This window comes from Perognathus longimembris, chromosome 17 (genome assembly GCF_023159225.1).
Source record: "Perognathus longimembris pacificus isolate PPM17 chromosome 17, ASM2315922v1, whole genome shotgun sequence".
NCBI classification, from domain to species: Eukaryota; Metazoa; Chordata; class Mammalia; order Rodentia; family Heteromyidae; genus Perognathus; species Perognathus longimembris.
Window position 1 is genome coordinate 37,032,835 of NC_063177.1, and position 17,606 is coordinate 37,050,440.

The following is a 17,606-nucleotide window of genomic DNA, read 5'->3' on the forward strand; positions in this document are numbered from 1 at the left end:
TCAGTAATTCTATCTATTGAACACTGGTAGGGAAATTACACTACTTTGAAAAAAAATCCTTGCATGTGTTTTATATGTCAGTGTATTTTTTTTTGCTGACATTAATATTCAGAAACTCATGAATTTATCAAACTTCGGAGTTCTTGTCAAGGGCTAAAGGTTCTTAGTATTTTCTCCCCATTTTAGTATAAATATTGTCAAATAGATTGAAAGATTTATAATAAACACCTGTATATCTAACCCCTAGATTTTATAGTTAATTAATTAAATTTTTTTTTTTTTGCCAGTTCTGCAGCTTGAACTCAGGGCTTGGGCACTGTCCCCAAGCTTCTTTTTGCTCAAGGCTAGTACTCTAGCACTTGAACCACAGCACCACTTCTGCCTTTTTCTGTTTATGTGGTATTGAGGAATAGAACTCAGGGCTTCATGCATGCTAGGCAAGCACTCTACCACTAAGCCACATTCCTAGTCCTAAAAATTTTTTTTTATTTTTTTTTGGCCAGTCCTGGGGCTTGGACTCAGAGCCTGAGCACTGTCCCTGGCTTCTTTTTGCTCAAGGCTAGCACTCTGCCGCTTGAGCCACAGCGCCACTTCTGGCTATTTTCTGTATATGTGGTGCTGGGGAATCGAACCCAGGGCCTCATGTATATGAGGCAGGCACTCTTGCCACTAGGCCATATCCCCAGCCCCCTAGTCCTAAAATTTTTAATTGTTATTATAAAGGTGATATACAAAGAGTTGATAGTTAAATAAGGGAGGTAAAGAGTACTTTTTTTTTTTTTTTTTGGACAATGCCACCTCTTCTAGAGTTCACTATTTTTTTTTTTTTGGAAGACGAGTAGTAAGATTTCTACATAGTGAAATTAACACATCATAAATATACCATTTATAAAAGTTATATAGTTTTGAAAGGAAGCCTAAGAAGTATTATCAGAACATTTGTTTTCTTTTATTTGAGATAGAGTTTCACTATAATTCAGATAGTCCTTGAATTCATGATCCTCCTGCCTCAGTCTCCTAAGTGGTGAGATCTACAGGTGAGATCTTCCTTGCTCAACTGGAATATTTATTTTCTTAAGATATTACCATTAAGGATAATTAAAGAGTTTTTGCTTTTACAGTTTAGAAATATAGAAGCCAAAACACTAAGACAAGTTACAGTAAGAACTGCTTTTAGGGGCTGGGAACATGGCCTAGTGGCAAGAGTGCTTGACTCATATACATGAAGCCCTGGGTTCGATTCCCCAGTACCACATATACAGAAAATGGCCAGAAGTAGCGCCGTGGCTCAAGTGGCAGAGTGCTAGCCTTGAGCAAAAAGAAGCCAGGGACAGTGCTCAGGCCCTGAGTCCAAGGCCTAGGACTGGCAAAAAAAAACACAAAAAAAAACTGCTTTTAGCAATGATTCCATTTATTTATTTACTTACTTACTTTTACCAGTCCTAGGGCTTGCACTCAAGGTCTGGGCACTGTCCTTGGGCTTCTTTTGCTCAAGACTAGCACTCTATCACTTGAGCCACAGCACCATTTCTGGCTTTTTCAATTTATGTGGTACTGAGGAATCAAACCCAGGGCTTCATGAATGCTAAGCAAGCAATCTACCACTAAGCCACATCCACAGCCAATGATTCGTTTTAGATTAGTAGCAAAAACATCATATATCAAATTCTCAAGTAAATTGAAGAATCTCTGCTCACTAATTGAAATTAGTCCATTAATGGGAAAAAGTAAATCTAGGAAGAATTGGTAATACAATCTGGTAGTAAAGAATCCAAATAAAAAGATATTCCTGAAAACAAAATGTACATTTTCTGTTGGTTTCAAAAGGGTATAATATATGTGTATATATTCCATATTTTTCCTCATTCACTGTCGTTCTCAATTGTAAGTATAAACATTTTTATAGAAAACTGAATTTATGATCCTAGCTATTCAGGAAATTGAGATTTTAGGATCTTAGTTTGAAGCCATCCTGGGTAGACAAACCCTCAGGACTCTTACTTGTAATTAACTTGCAAATAGCTAGAACTTGAGGCATAGCTCAAGTGTATAGCACAAGCCAAGAGCAGAAAAAACTGATCAAGAACTTGAAGAAAATGAGGGAGGAGGTAACAAGTTTGATAGGAAATGTACTCACTGCCTTATTATGAAACTAACCCCTCTGTACATCACTTTGTCAATAAATAAATCAATTAAAAATTAAAAAAAGAACTTGAGAACTGACTTCAAGCCCCAGTACTGGCAGGAGAAAGAAAAAAAACGTGGGCATAGTGATACATGCTTGTAATCCCAGCATTTAGGAGTCCCAGGCAGGAAGATCCAAATTCACATCTACTCTGGACTGTATAGTGAGCTTCAGGCCAGACTGAACAGCATAGCAAATTCTTTGCACAGAAGATAGGAAGAAAAAAGAAATTTTTTTTTTGTGCCATGCTTGGGGTTTGAACTCAGAGCCTAGGAACTCTCTTTGAGCTTCTTTTGCTCAAGGCTAGCACTCTACCACTTGAACTGCAGCTCCACTTTTTGCTGGTTAATTGGAGATAAGAGTCTCATGGCCTTTCCTGCCCTAACTGGATTCAAAACATGATCCTCAGATACCAGCCTCCTGAGTAGTTAGGATTACAAGTGTTAGCCACTGGTGCCCTTGCAGCAAACTTTTTTTTTTTGGTAAAGTAGAAAAACTACAGTGTTATTTTTTTCCTTGGGAGACACAGAATGAAACAACATTTTAAAACATTGGAAGTAAGCTGAGTACTACTTGCCCGTGCCTATTTGTGAGGCTATGATTAGGAGTATTATTATTCTAGGCCAGCTCAGGCAGAAAAGTTTGTAAGACTTCTTTTCAGTCAGTATGTATTCGTGTGGTGCTTTCCACCCTAAATACTTTGGAGGTTGAGTTTAAGGATGATAGGGGTTCTAGCTGGGACAGAGAAGACCAGTGATGGTGCTTGCCTGTCATCCCAGCTAAGGTAGGAAGTGAAAAATAGGAGAATTGAGGTCCAGGTACATCCAGGCAGGAAGAAAGACCCTATCTCAAAAAAACAGCCATCTGCAAAAAAAGAAGTGGAGACATAGCTCATCAGTAGAGCTCTTGCCTAGCAAGTGTGAAGCCCTGTGTTCAAACCTTAGTACTGCCTAAAAAGAAAAAGGAAAAAAAAAAAAAAAAAGGAAAGAAAAGCTTGGTGCTGGTGGCTCACATCTATAATCCTAGCTACTCCAGAAATCTAAGGATCAAGGTTGGAAGCCAGCCCTGCAGATAAGTCCCAGAGACTCCTATCTGCAATGATTACCAGAAAAATTTGCTAAAACTGGAGGGTGGCTTAAGTAGTAGAGAGCCAAACTTGAGTAGAAAGAGTACAAGGCCCTGAGTTTAAGCGCCAGTTGTTGTCTTCTTGTTTGTTTGTTTGTTTTAAGGCATAGAAATGTAGCATCTAGCTTCTCAAGATGAGCTGAGGATCACAGGTCAAAGATAGCCCAGGAAGGAAAGTTCATGAAACTCTAATTAGATACAAAAAGTGGCCAGAAGTGGAGCTGTTGCTCAAACAGTAGAATTCAAGCCATGAGCACAAAAGCTCAGGGACAATATCCAGGCCCTTAGTTCAAGCCCCAGAACAGGCACAAGAAAAAAAAATGTATCTTTGCATGCACTAACTTAGTAATTAGTAGTGGCAGTTGGGTTTCAAATGGCTGAACCCAGGGTCTTGTATGTGCCAGTCAAACACTTTACATTTGTGTATGTGTATGTGTGCAAGTCTTTGGGTCGTGTGCTAATGCTGGTACTGGGGCTTGAACTTGAACTCAAGGCCTCATGCTCTTGCTTGGCTTTTTTGGTCAAGGCTGGCCCACTGCCACTTGAGCCATACCTACCTACACTTTGTGCTTTTTGCTGATTAACTGGAGATGGAGTTTCACACTTTGCTTTCCCCAGCTGACTTTGAATCATCCTTCTCAGATCGCAGTCTGCTGAGCCTCTGTAGAGGCATGAGCCAATAGCACCCAGAAAATGCTCCCCATGTTAACCTAATAGTGTTCCCTCTGTTTTCTTAGTAGACATGGAATTTAAATATATTTATATCACTAAAAATAACCACAAGAAGGTAGCTACCCAACTGTCTATTTACTATAGGCTTCTGTTCAGAAATCAAAGGGTTTGTAGAAGAGTTCTTTAGGAAGTTTTTTGTTTTTTTTTTTTTTTTGGTGCTGGTTCTGGGGCATGAACTTGAGGGGCCTGAGCACTGTCCTTGAGCTTTTGTGCTCAAGGCTAATGTTCTACCACTTGAGCCACAGCTCCACTTGTAGCTTTTTGTGATGGTTAATTTGAAATAACAGTCTCTTGGACTTTCCTGTCCAGGTTATCTTTTAACTGCATTCTCAGATCTCAGCCTCCTGAGCTAGTAAGCCACTGGTGTCTGGCTTCTTTAGGAAGATTTGATCATTCTAAAAGACTAAAGAAACAGTAGTTTGTATATAGTACGTCTATCACATAATATTTAGGGTTTTAGACACTTTCTCAGAGATGTTTTTTCAGTTATGCTTCAAGCAGAAAATATTTCAGCCATGTATATATAGAAGTATTAGTATTTTTTTAAGTGTCTTTATTTCTAGATGTCCATGGGTCATACTTTTTTTTTTTTTGCCAGTCCTTGAACTCAGGGCCTGAGCACTGTCCCTGGGTTCTTTCTGCTCAAGGCTAGCACTCTGCCACTTGAGCCACAGCGCCACTTCTGGCTGTTTTCTATATATGTGGTGCTGAGGAATCAAACCCAGGGCTTCAGGTATATGATGCGAGTACTCTTGCCACTAGGCCATATTCCCAGCCCCAAGTATTAGTATTTTTAAGGGTGAATAGACATTTGATAAATCTACTTAACTACTTGTGTGTGTATGTTTGTGTGTGTAAATGTGTATGTGTATCAGTCCTGGAGCTTAAACTGAGCTCTTGTGCTCAGAGCTAGCACTCTACCACTTGAGCCACAGCTCCACATTCCCTTTTTTTTTTTTTTTTTTTTTTTTTGGTAATTAATTGGAGATTTGAGTCATAGGCTTTCCTGTCTGGTCTGGCTTCATACCACAGTCCTCAGAGCTTAGCCTCCTGAGTAGCTAGGATACAGGTATGAGCCCCTGGCTCACCCTCAGTATACTGCAAGACTACTTTCAGTATTTAATTAATTATTTTCTCATTACTGTTGTTTTTTAGTATTTTTTATTGAACCCAGGTTTTGTTTTTTGCTTTTTGTTTTTGCTTGTGTGTATGTGTGTTACTGAGGATTGAACCCAGGGCCTTCAACATGAAGTATTCTACCGCTTGAGCCATGCTCTCAAGTTTCTGATTTTTGTGATAGAGTGTGGATAATTCCCCAGGCTGGTTCTGAGCTTGCAGTCCTTCTGTTTCTCTCTTTAATTAGCTGGGATTACTACCATGTACCACCACACTCAGTTTCCAAAAGATACATATATATATAGATACATACATATATCTATATATATGTATATATAGATATATATATATTTTTTTGCCTGTCCTGGGGCTTGAACTCAGGTCCTGAGCACTGTCCCTGAGCTTCTCTTTTGCTCAAGGCTAACACTCTACCACTTGAGCCACAGTGTCACTTCCATCTTTTTCTCTGTATGTGGTACTGAGGAATCAAACCCAGGGCTTTATACATACATGCTAGGCAAGCACCCTACCACTAAGCCATATTCCCAGCCCAGTAGTTTTATATTTTAACTAGTTTGCGGAAGGGGGTAGGGTGTTGGTACTTGAATGTTAGGGCTCTATGCTCTCTTGCCTTTTTGCTCATGATTGACACTTTGCCACTTGAATTATGACTCCAGTCCAACTTTTCTTTGCTAGTTAATTGGAGTCTCACAGACTTTGTTTTTGGTCGGTGGTGGGGCTTGAACTCTGGTACTGGGCACTGTCCCTGAGCTCTTCAGCTCAAGACTACTGCTTGAGGCTCTTCTGGCTCCATATTGTAATGGAGCAGCTCCTCACCCTAGACTCATCCTTCCTCTGGTAGCCCTGGGGATCCATCTCAGCAGTTCATCTTTTTTTTTTTTTTTTGTCCTGGGAGTTGAACTCAGTGTCTGTGCACTGTCCTTGAGCTCTGAGCTCTTTTGCTCAGGGCTCACTCTACCACTTTGAGCCACAGTACCACTTCTGGTTTTTGAGTGGTTAATTGGAGATAAGAATCTCACAGGGACCTTTCTGCCCAGGCTGGCTTGGAACCAAGATCCTCAGCTTGTTTCCTTCCTCCCTTCTTTCTTTCCTTCCTTCCTTCCTTCCTTCCTTTTTTCCTTCCTTTCTTCCTTTCTTTTTTCTTTTTTTTTTTTTTTTAACCTGTCCTGGGGCTTGGACTCAGGACCTGAGCACTGTTTCTGGCTTCTTTTTGCTCAAGGCTAGCACTCTACCACTTGAGCCACAGTGCCACTTCTGGCCATTTTCTATATATGTGGTGCTGGGGAATCGAACCCAGTGCTTCATGTATACGAGGTAAGCACTCTTGCCACTAGGCCATATTCCCAGCACCCCTGTTTGTTTATTTACTTATTTATTTATTTTTCTATAGTCATTTTTTCTCTTGATCCAGTCACATCACATTTTTAGTGCGTTGGTTTATTTTATTTTTACTCACATTGAGACTTAAGTAGGCTTTGGTTTAAAAAAGCAAAAAGAATTAGTGAAACTTGGGTATCAATTTATAATATTCTATTCCATAGATTCCCAGACTTTATTTACCTAGACATTTCTTATGAAGAAAATTAATTCAAGGGCTGGGTCCTAGCCCAATGCTAGAGAACATGTCTGGCAAGTATACAGTTCTGCGTTCAAACCCAAGTTCTGACACACACACACACACACACACACACACGTAAAAATAAAATTAAAGGAATTCAGGAAGCAGAAATCAGGAAGATTGCCATTTGAGGCCAGCTAGGGCAAAAAGTTAGTAAGACCCCTGTCTCAAGCTGAACATAGTTTTATACTTGTGATCCCAAATAAACAAAATGTCTGAAAAATGATAGAAAAAGGTTTGGGAGTATGACTCAAGTAGTAGAGTTCTTGCCTAGGAAGCTGAAAGTCTTGAATTAAAATCTTAGTACCACCACCAAAAATAAAGGAATAAATGGAGTAAATATAAAATAATACTCTGCCTTAAGATTTTCTGAAAAGTTGATTGTAAATCATTTTATATTTAAAGGTACCAAGACTTGTAATTCTATCACTTGGGAGAATGATGCTGGAGGATCTCCAATTCAAAGCCACCCTGGGCCGTATAATGGTATCCTGCCACAAAACAACAAAAATACCAGGGACTACTGTTTTTTTGAAAACCTCTAATGCATTATTTTGGAAAAACATTTGTCTGCTCATAAATTCTAACTTTTGTATATTCATAGTTTTTTTTATGGGCACAAATTTATTCTGAACTGGGGTAACAGAAACAGCATTTTCTTGGATACCTACCTAGTTTAAAAAATTTAACTTCCTAATTGATATTATCTACCTGACTCTGGGAAAGTATTAAGGATTGAGCTCAGGCCCTTGTTCTCCCTACCACTTACCACTTGAGCTAGGCTTTATCCCTTCATCATGTTTTAGCTTTATCAAATATTAGAATAAAAGATGGCTGTTTTCTGATGTTGAGGAAAAAATATCGTTCCATCTTCCTTCAGTTAAATAAGTAACAAAAGCTTTAGTGTTAAATAACTGAAACATTTTTTATGTAGGATTTAGTTCCTTCTAATCTTTTTTTTTAATTAAATTTATTCTTAGGATAGTTTTGGTTGTTTGGAAAATTATGAAAATGATATGGAGAATTCTATGTCTCCTGCATCTAGTTTTTGCTGTTATTATCATCTTATGTTAATGTGGCACCAATAATGATACATAATTACTAACTAAAGTCCTGTATTTGTTTTAGATTATTTAATCTTTATCTTGTTCTCTCTCTTTTTTTTTTCTGCCAGTCCTGGGGTTTGTACTCAGGGTCTGAGCACTGTCCCTGACTTCCTTTTGCTCAAGGCTAGCACGCTACCACTTGAGCCACAGTGCTACTTCTGGTGTTTTCTCTTTATGTGGTGCAGAGGAATCGAACCCAGGGCTTCATGCATGCTAGGCAAGCACTCTACCGCTAAGCCACATTCCCAACCCTCGTTCCCATTTTGTTTTCCAGAATCCTATTCTTGATACCACATTCATTACATTAAATTGTCATATCTCTTTAAGATTCTTTATATTGGGCTTTTCTCAGACTTTGTTTTTTTTATGTCATATAATTTATTTTTAGATAGATGTTTGTTCAGAAGGGGCTTGAAGTTACAGTTCTCTTGTCTTGCTAATCATTTAAGACTATTGTTTTCTTTTTTCTTTTTCCAGTAGGAAAACCATGAAGTCTAGAAGTAGGAGTCCTGCATATTCAAGACACTCATCTTCTCATAGTAAAAAGAAGAGATCCGGGTCACGAAGTCGTCATTCCAGTATCTCACCTGTCAGGCTCCCGTTGAATTCCAGCCTGGGAGCTGAGCTCAGTAGAAAAAAGAAGGAAAGAGCAGCTGCTGCTGCTGCAGCAAAAATGGACGGAAAAGAATCCAAGAGTTCACCTATAATTTTTCCTAAAAAAGAGAACAGTTCAGTAGATGCTAAAGATTCAGGCTTGGAGTCTAAAAAGTTACCCAGAGGAGTAAAATTGGAAAAATCTGCCACAGATACTGAACTGGTAAATGTAATACAACCAAACACAGAGGTCAAAAATTCTTTAGATACAGGGAAGGTAAAATTGGATGATAACTCTGAGAAGCATCTTGTTAAGGATTTGAAAGTGCAGGGAACAAAAGACTCTAAAACAGTGCCATCAAAAGAGGAGATTGTTTCTCTAAAAGAAACAGACACCTCAGAAAAGGAGACCCCTCCACCTCTACCTACAATTACTTCTCCTCCTCCTCCTTTACCAACTACTACACCTCCACCTCAGACACCCCCTCTACCACCTTTGCCTCCATTACCAACTATTTCACAACCACCTCTGCCTCCTCCCCAACCAGTATTTAGTCAGGTTGTTGTTTCTAGTACTTCAACTTTGCCTCTTTCTACTCATACAAATAGGACATCTACTTTGTCCTCTCAGGCAAATTCTCAGCCCCCTGTACAGGTTTCTGTCAAGACTCAAGTATCTGTGACAGCTGCTATTCCACACCTGAAAACTTCAACATTGCCGCCTCTGCCCCTTCCACCCTTGTTACCTGGAGATGATGACATGGATAGGTAAGTCCATAGTAAACTGGGAAAATTAACACTCTTGATGGAAGTAATACCTTTTCTGTTGTCCTGAGGTTGAACTCAGGGCCTGGGCTCTGTCCCTGAAGTTTTTTTCTCAAGGCTAGTGCTCTACCACTTGAGCCACAGTTCTGTTACTCAATTTTTGGTGATTAATTTGAGGTAAGAGTCTCATGGACTTTTCTGCCTGAGCTAACTTTGAATTATGATCCTCAGATCTCAGCTTTCTGAGTACCTAGGATTAGTAGAGGTGTAAGCCACAAGAGCCAGACTCCTTAGCTGGTTTTAAACTCATTGTCTTCTTACTTTAGTCTCTCAAATACTGGAGTTTTATGTGTGTTTCCCGTGTCTATCCATATTTTCTTTTTTTAAACTTTGTCAAAACTACTCTAATGTATGGCTGTTTTAAATGCTTTGTGAATGTGATGTGCCTTTGTTTTGTTTTGTTTTTTTGATGGAAAAGTTTGTATATACGGTACCATTACTTGGGAAGAGTAGGATTTGAGGCCTAGTAAACCCATTTTTTTCATAAGTTTACTCATAAGGTTAATTTGGATTAAAGTTTTTATTAAGTAGTCAAATCAATTACATTTAAGTAGTCATAAAATGTCTTTTTGGTGTGTATGTATGTGTCTGTGTGTGTCTGTGTGTTGGTCCTGGGGGTGAAACTCCGGGCCTGGGCACTATTCTGAGCTTCTTTTTTTTTTTTTTTAATTTTTTTTTTTTTGCCAGTCCTGGGGCTCGGACTCAGGGCCTGAGCACTGTCCCTGGCTTCTTTTTTGCTCAAGGCTAGCACTCTGCCACTTGAGGCACAGCGCCACTTCTGGCCATTTTCTGTATATGTGGTGCTGGGGAATTGAACCCAGGGCCTCATGTATACGAGGCAAGCGCTCTTGCCACTAGGCCATATCCCCAGCCCTATTCTGAGCTTTTGTGCTCAAGACTGGCACTGCTACCACTTCTTGAGTCAGAGCTCCACTTACAGCTTTTTATAGCAGTTCATTGGCGATAAGAATCTCATAATCCTGGCTGGCTTTGAACCACAATCCTCAAATCTCAGCCTATTGAGTATCTAAGATTACAGGTATTAGCTAATATCACCTGGCTTCCTGACATATCTTTTATAGCTGGACTTTTTGTTTTGTTTTGTTTTCCTCCTAATTGAGTTCAGATTAGACCTACTTGAAAAGGGGCAATTTTTAAAAAATGATTTACACTATAACGAGTAAAAGAACAATATGTAGTATCTTTGCTAATTAGAATATAATTCACAGTGGGATTATAGAAAGAATATTGTGTCCTTTGAGTATTAAGAACTGAAGTGCTATGATGTGTGGTTTTTTTGGGGAGACGGGGGGCAAGAATAGTTTTAAACTAAGAGCTTTGTGCTTACTAGGTTTGATGCAATACCACCGAGCAATACTTTCAGCCTTGAAGCATAGATCTGATACTATGGAAGGAATTAGGAAATGTACTCAACTGGCAAAATTGCCCCACCACCAAAAAAAACCAAAATGATGCTTTAGCACATCCATATAGTATGGCAATGTTACTGGCTTTTCTATTGAGAGTCTGTCTACCTTCTATTTGCTAGAGTATAAATGGCATATACTGCAACAATTGTTTCATTGTAAGCACAAGAATAAATGCTATTAATTTCATATCCCAAAACAATTCACAAACCTCTATTACCTTCTTGGTGACATCAGTGGTGATTCACTTTAGCCCTTGAGGTTTACTCAGAACATAGGAAGTGTACATATAATAGAAAAAAAATAAGAAAAAGAATATTTTACTTGCTAATGATTGGCATCTTACCAGTTGAGCCCTGTTCTAGTTTGCCATTTTGCTGGTTAATTTGAGATGAAGTCTTAATGCCCCAACTGGTTTCAAACCGTGATCCTCTAGGTTTCAGCTTCCATGGCCAGTGGCTCATGCCAGACTTGACTCACCATTTCCTAGATTTATTTTGTATTCTGAGCCAGGGTCCTGCAGTTTTTGCTTGTGCTGTCCTCAAACTCTTGGGCTCAAGTCATCTTTCCTCAGCTGATGCCATGTACACCAGCACTGAGTTAAAGCCCCTGAGTCTACAGATATACACCACTATATCCAGCTATGGAGTGTTTTAAAGAATGATTAAGCCAGGTGCCAGTGGCTCACGTCCATATTTCTAACTATTCAGGAGGATGAGATCTGAGTACTGTGGTTCAAAGCCAACCTAGGCAGGAAAGATGAGACTCTTACTTCCAACTAACCACTTAAAAGGTGAAAGTGAGGGCTGGGGATATGGCCTAGTGGCAAGAGAGCCTGCCTCGTATGCATGAGGCCCTGGGTCCAATTCCCCAGCACCACATATACAGAAAACGGCCAGAAGTGGTGCTGTGGCTCAAGTGGCAGAGTGCTAGCCTTGAGCAAAAGGAAGCCAGGGACAGTGCTCAGGCCCTGCCCAGGAATGGCCAAAAAAAAAAAAAAAAAAAAAAGGTGAAAGTGAAGCTGGGACTCAAGTGGTAGAATGTTATCCTTGAGCAGGACAGCCAGCACTAGTGGTTCACGCCTGTAATCCTAGCTACCAAGGAGGCCAAAGATAAGAGTATTGCAGTTCAAAGCCAAGCACAAGTAGAAAAGTTTGTGGGGCTTTTATCTCCAATTTAAGCATTAAAAAAGCCTGAAGTAGAGCTGTGTCTGGCTCAAGTGGTAGAATACTAGCCTTGAGCAAAAATGCTCAGGAGCAGCTCGCAGGCCCCCCCCCCAAAGAAAACCCAAACAACAATAACTACTTAGGGACAGAATCCAGGCTCTGGATTCAAGTCCCAGGACCAGCACAAAAATAAAATGAGGACTGGCTGGTGGCTCAGACTAGTAATCCTAGCTACTCAGGAGGCTGAGATCTGAGGATCAAGATTCAAAGCCAGCCCCAGCAGGAAAATCCGAGAGACTCTCATCTCCAATTAACTACCAGCTAACTAGAAGTGGTGCTATGGCTCAAGTGGTAGAGTGCTAGCCTTGAGCTGAAGAGCTCAGGCACAGTGCCCAGGCCCAGAGTTCAAGTACCACAACCGACCAAACCAAAAAAAAAGTGACTGAATGTAAGGCTTCATTACTAATAGTAGTGGCCAATCTGATTTTCTTTTTTCCTTTGTTTGTGCTGGTTCTGGGGCTTGAACTCAGGGCCTGGGTTTTTGTGCTCAAGGCTGGTGCTTTACCACTTGAACTACAGCTCCACTTTTTTTGGTGGTTAATTGGAAAGTAGAGTCTCATGGACTTTTCTGCTCAGGCTGGCTTCCAGCCAGGATTCTCAGATCTTAGCCTCTTCAATAGCTAGGATGACAAGTATGAGCCGCCAGCACCTGGCTTCAATCTAATTTCTAAAGAAAAGTTTCACATTATTTCTAATCTAAATGGGTACTTATTCTTTCACTTGAGGACTTAGAAAAAACAGTATCTTTTGTGTAGAAAAATGATTAGAAATATTTTTCTTTCGTTTTTTGGTTGTGGATTGCAGGCATGAGCCACCAACTCCCAACTCAAAAGTTTTTCTCAGAGATAAAAATCTATATAGGGCTGGGATGTAGCTCAGTGCTAAAGCACTTGCCTAGCAAGTACACTATCCTGGGTTCCATTTCCAGTACCACCCCCCTCCCCATATATATATATATACATATATATATACATATAGTTTATATAGTATATATATACATACATACATATATATCTATATATAGTATAACGTGTCAGAGTAGAAGGCAGGTTTCTGGACGTGGAATAATTCTGATGGAAGTATCTTTCAGATTGGGGAGGAAGGTAAACTAAGACTATTCATTGCTTACTTGTGTGGATGGTGGCAAAGAGTTGGCTCTCGGGGCTGGGAATGTGGCCTAGTGGCAAGAGTGCTGCTTGTGTTGTATACATGAAGCCCTGGGTTTGATTCCCCAGCACCACATATATAGAAAATGGCCAGAAGTGGCACTGTGGCTCAAGTGGCAGAGTGCTAGCCTTGAGCAAAAAGAAGCCAGGGACAGTGCTCAGGCCCTGAGTCCTAGGCCCAGGACTGCACCCCCCCCCCCCAGAAAAAAAGAGTTAGCTCTCTTAATGTGTAAGAGAACATGAAGTGGACAAAACTTATTGTTTTGTTGTATATTGATTCTGATCCTGAAACTTATTTGCTTGGTCAATGTACTTATGTTTAAATGTGATTATCAGTTATTTTCCATATGTCTATGTTATTGAAGGTAGATGGAAATGAAAGATTTCTTCCATTATCAATTACATATATATGTGTATATGTGTATAAGTAGTATACATACATATATAATATATGTGTGTATGTATGTGTGTAACATACTATGTGTGTTACGCCAATCCTGGAGCTTGAACTGAAGCTTCTGGCTGTCCATATTAAATTCAAGAGCTTTTGTTTTAAGTTTTTCTTTTGCTATTGTATCCATGTGACAGCTGTTCCTATTTTGACATAAAAAATAATTTTTGGTATATAAAACCTTTGCTGCCTAGGCACAGTGGCTTGTGCATGTAATTCTAGCTTCCTAAGGCTTGAGATCTGAGGTCCATGGTTCAAAGCTAGCCCAGACAAGAAAGTCTGTGAGACTCTTATCTCCAATTAACACCCCCCCCCCACACACACACAAAGTTGAAAAAAGAGCTGTGGTTGAGAGCTAGCCTTGGGCAAGAAAGCTCAGAGTTCAAGCCCCAGGACCACTCCCCTACCTCCCCCCCGACAAAAAAAAAAAGCACTTTGCTAAAAGACAATTTAAAGTTAGATGAAAGACTCATTTGTGTCCTTACAATTTTATTTTCTTGAGACTACAGCAGTGTAAATTAAGAGAATGTGACATACAAATCTTTTTTTTTGCCAGTTCTGGGCCTTGGACTCAGGGCCTGAGCACTGTCCCTGGCTTCTTTTTGCTCAAGGCTAGCACTCTGTCACCTGAGCCACATCACCCCTTCTGGTCGTTTTCTATATATGTGGTGCTGGGGAATTGAACCCAGGGTTTCATGTATACGAGGCAAGCACTGTTGCCACTAGGCCATACTCCCAGCCCCCATACAAATCTTTTTATTGCCTAAAAACAGAATATAATGAATATATGGTAGTTATTTAAATGTTGGTAGAGTATCAACTGTCAGTAGAAAGTTGAACAAGAGTGTGTGAGGCCCTGAGTTAAAGCCCCAGTAATGGCACAAAAAAAATAAAATAGAAAGATATTGTAAGAGATACCATTCCTCATAGTTCTAGGAATTATACACGTAAAACGTGTGTGTGTGTGTGTGTGTGTGTGTGTGTATTTATGTATGAGTCGAGGCTTGAACTCAGGGCCTGGGCACTGTCTCTGAACTTTTTTTGCCCAATATTAGCTCTTTTCCACTTGAACCACAGCTCCACTTCTGGCTTTTTGTTGGTTAATTGGAGTTAAGATTCTCCTGACTTTTCATGCCCCAGTTGGCTTTGAACTATGATTCTTAGAGATTAGCCTCTTGAGTAGCTAGGATTCTAAGCATAAGCTACTGGCACCTGGCTTTTATGAATTTTTTTTTTTTTAATGGAGGACATTGGAGAGATATTGGAATTCTTAGCTCTCTTTAACCTTCTGGTAACATGAGGGACTAGAAAAGCCTAATTTAAGCCAGAAGAGGAGGTATGGCTTAGGTGGTAGAGCACAAGACTCCAGTAGAAAAAGCAAGGGATTAATTCCTGAGTTCAAGCCTGCACAAAAGAGAGGTGGTAGTGTGCTGGTTTACTTGTAGAGCTCAATTAGCATGCTGCATTAACTACAGGTGTCTACTTATTCTGAAGGTGTAAATGGCACAAGACTTGTCCTTTCCTCTCAGTAAATTGGAATGGTTAAGAAAATTGGATCTGAAAATTTCCTTTTTTCACCTATTCCGAGAAAACTATGGCTATTGTTCTTATTCTGACTTTAATTGGCAGGTTAAGTGAATCCTGCTACCAGTTGTCTTAATGATTCTCAAATTGATCTTTGAACCCTTTTTCTTCACTATTTTTTAGGTTGAGATTTGCTTTTCTGAACACTGTAATCATTCTACTTCCAAACAAATAGGGTAATTCCATTTTTTAAATTAGTTTTTGATGTCTGACTTTATTTCTTACTAAGTTTTCAACAGATACTGTTTCCTTTTCCTAAGTTCTTTCCATATCACTGGTAATAAATTATTGTTAAATTGTTGAGCTTTTATCCATTGTTTATATCTTATAGAGTAGGTTTCCTGAATTCTGAGTTACAGTGATATTTGATGAATATTCTTTTTCTTCATCTCAGTGAAAATCTATAATCTTAGGAAGGACAAATTTTGGTGAAGGACATCTCAGTGCTGGTGGCTTATGCCTGTAATCCTAGCTACTCAGAGGCTGAAATCTAAGGAATGCAGTTCGAAGCCAGCTTGGGCAGGAAAAGTCCATGAGACTTTTATCTCCAATTAGCCAACAAAATGCTAGAAGTGAAGCTGTGGCTTAAGTAGTAAGGCAGTTACTAGCCTTTACCACAAAAGCTCAGGGGTAGAGCTCAGGCCCTGAGTTCAAGCTCCAGGACACACTCATTCTCTCTCTCTCTCTCTCTCTCTCTCTCTCTCTCTCTCTCTCTCTCTCTCTCTCTCTCTCTCTCTCCCCCCATCCCTCTCTCCCTCTTCCTCTCCCTCTCTCCCCCGACACACTCATGTTCTCTCTCTCTCTCGCTCTCTCTCACACACATACACACACACACACATTGGTAAAGGAATTACAATATCCTAAGTTTTTCCTTGTAATTTTTTTCCATGTGTTTTGCCTTTTCTTTCTCTCTCTCTCTCTCCCTGTCTCTGTCTGTCTCTCCCTGTCTCTGTCTCTATCTCTCTCTGTCTCTCTCTCTTTTCTCTCTCTTTCTTGTCCTGGGGCTTGAACTCAGGGCCTGAGCACTGTTCCTAGCTTCTTTTTGCTCAAGGCTAGCACTCTACCACTTGAGCCACAGAGCCACTTCTGGCTTTTTATATATATGTGGTGCTGAGGAATCGAACCCAGGACTTCATGTATGTGTGGCAAGCACTTTCCCACTAAGCCTTATTCCCAGCTCTTTTCTTTTTTTCTTTTCTTGTCAGTTGTAGGGCTTGTACTTAGGGGCCTGGGCACTATCCCTGAGCTTTGAGCCACATCTCTACTTCTGGTTTTTGGTGCTTGAGATAAGAGTCTCACGTACTTTCCTGTTCTGACTGGCTTTGGACTTCAGTCCTTATATCTCAGCCTCCTAAGTAGTGAGGATTACAGACATGAGCCACCAGTGCCTAGGTTAGATGATTTAGATATGGTAAACTGTAAACTTTGAGATTACCTTTGTATTACAGGTTTTTTGTTTGAAATACCAGGTACCAAATCTTTCAAAAATGATTTCTTCTGTAATCCTAGCCACTCTGAAGGCTGAGATCTGAGAATTGTTCTTCTAAGCCAGTTTGGTCAGGAAAGTTCATGAGACTCTTATCTCTAATTAACCACCCCCAAAAAGCCAGAAATGTAGCTGTGGATCAAGTGGTAGAGGGATAGCCTTGAGCACAAGAGCTCAAGGACAGCACCCAGGCCTTGAATTCAATCCTGGCATCATAAGATTCAAGGACTGGCATCATAAAATTTTTTAGAAAGATCATGACTTTTTTTTTTTTTTTTGCCAGTCTTGGGCCTTGAACTCAAGGCCTGAGCACTATCACTGGCTTCTTTTTGCTCAAGACTAGCACTGTGCCACTTGAGCAACAACGCCACTTCTGGCCATTTTCTATATATGTGGTGCTGGGGAATTGAACCCAGGGCTTCATGTATGTAAGGCGAGCCAGTAAGCCATATTCCCAGCCCCAGTTTTGTTTTTATTTACTTTTTTTCATTTTGTTTTTTTCTTGGTGATTAACTAGACATAAAAATGTCATGATCTTGGCTGGGAATATGGCCTAGTGGCAAGAGTGCTTTCCTTGTATACAGGAAGCCCTGGGTTTGATTCCCCAGCACCACATATATAGAAAATGGCCAGAAGTGGTGCTGTGGCTCAAGTGGCAGAGTGCTAGTCTTGAGTAAAAAAAGAAACCAGGGACAGTGCTCAGGCCCTGAGTCCAAGGCCCAGGACTGGCAAAAATAAATACATACATACATACATACATACATACAAAACAAAACTGGGCTCTGATGGCTCACGCCGTTAATCCTAGCTACTTAGGAGGATGAGCTCTGAGGATAGCTGTTTAAAGCCAGCCAGGGCAGGAAAATCCATATGACTCTTAGCTCCAGTTAGCTACCAGAAAACTGGATGTGGTACTATGGCTCAAAAGTGGTAGAGTAGGGCTG

The 17,606-nt window shown here is 40.1% G+C and overlaps 1 protein-coding gene across 10 annotated transcripts in view; it reads left to right on the top strand.

The window, feature by feature from the left end:
- Cdk12 (cyclin dependent kinase 12) overlaps positions 1 to 17,606 on the top strand; it is a 110,441-nt gene that overhangs the window by 2,672 nt on the left and 90,163 nt on the right. For 9 of the 10 annotated variants that reach the window (XR_007213801.1, XR_007213804.1, XR_007213803.1 and 6 more), the window contains exon 2: positions 8,381 to 9,265. Coding sequence is in view for 4 of the 10 variants with exons in the window: in XM_048366649.1 (XP_048222606.1) it covers positions 8,381 to 9,265 (885 nt within the window). In the remaining 6 variants the exon portion in view is untranslated. The remainder of the gene's footprint in view (positions 1 to 8,380; positions 9,266 to 17,606) is intronic. The other variant, XR_007213802.1, reaches the window with a different exon arrangement.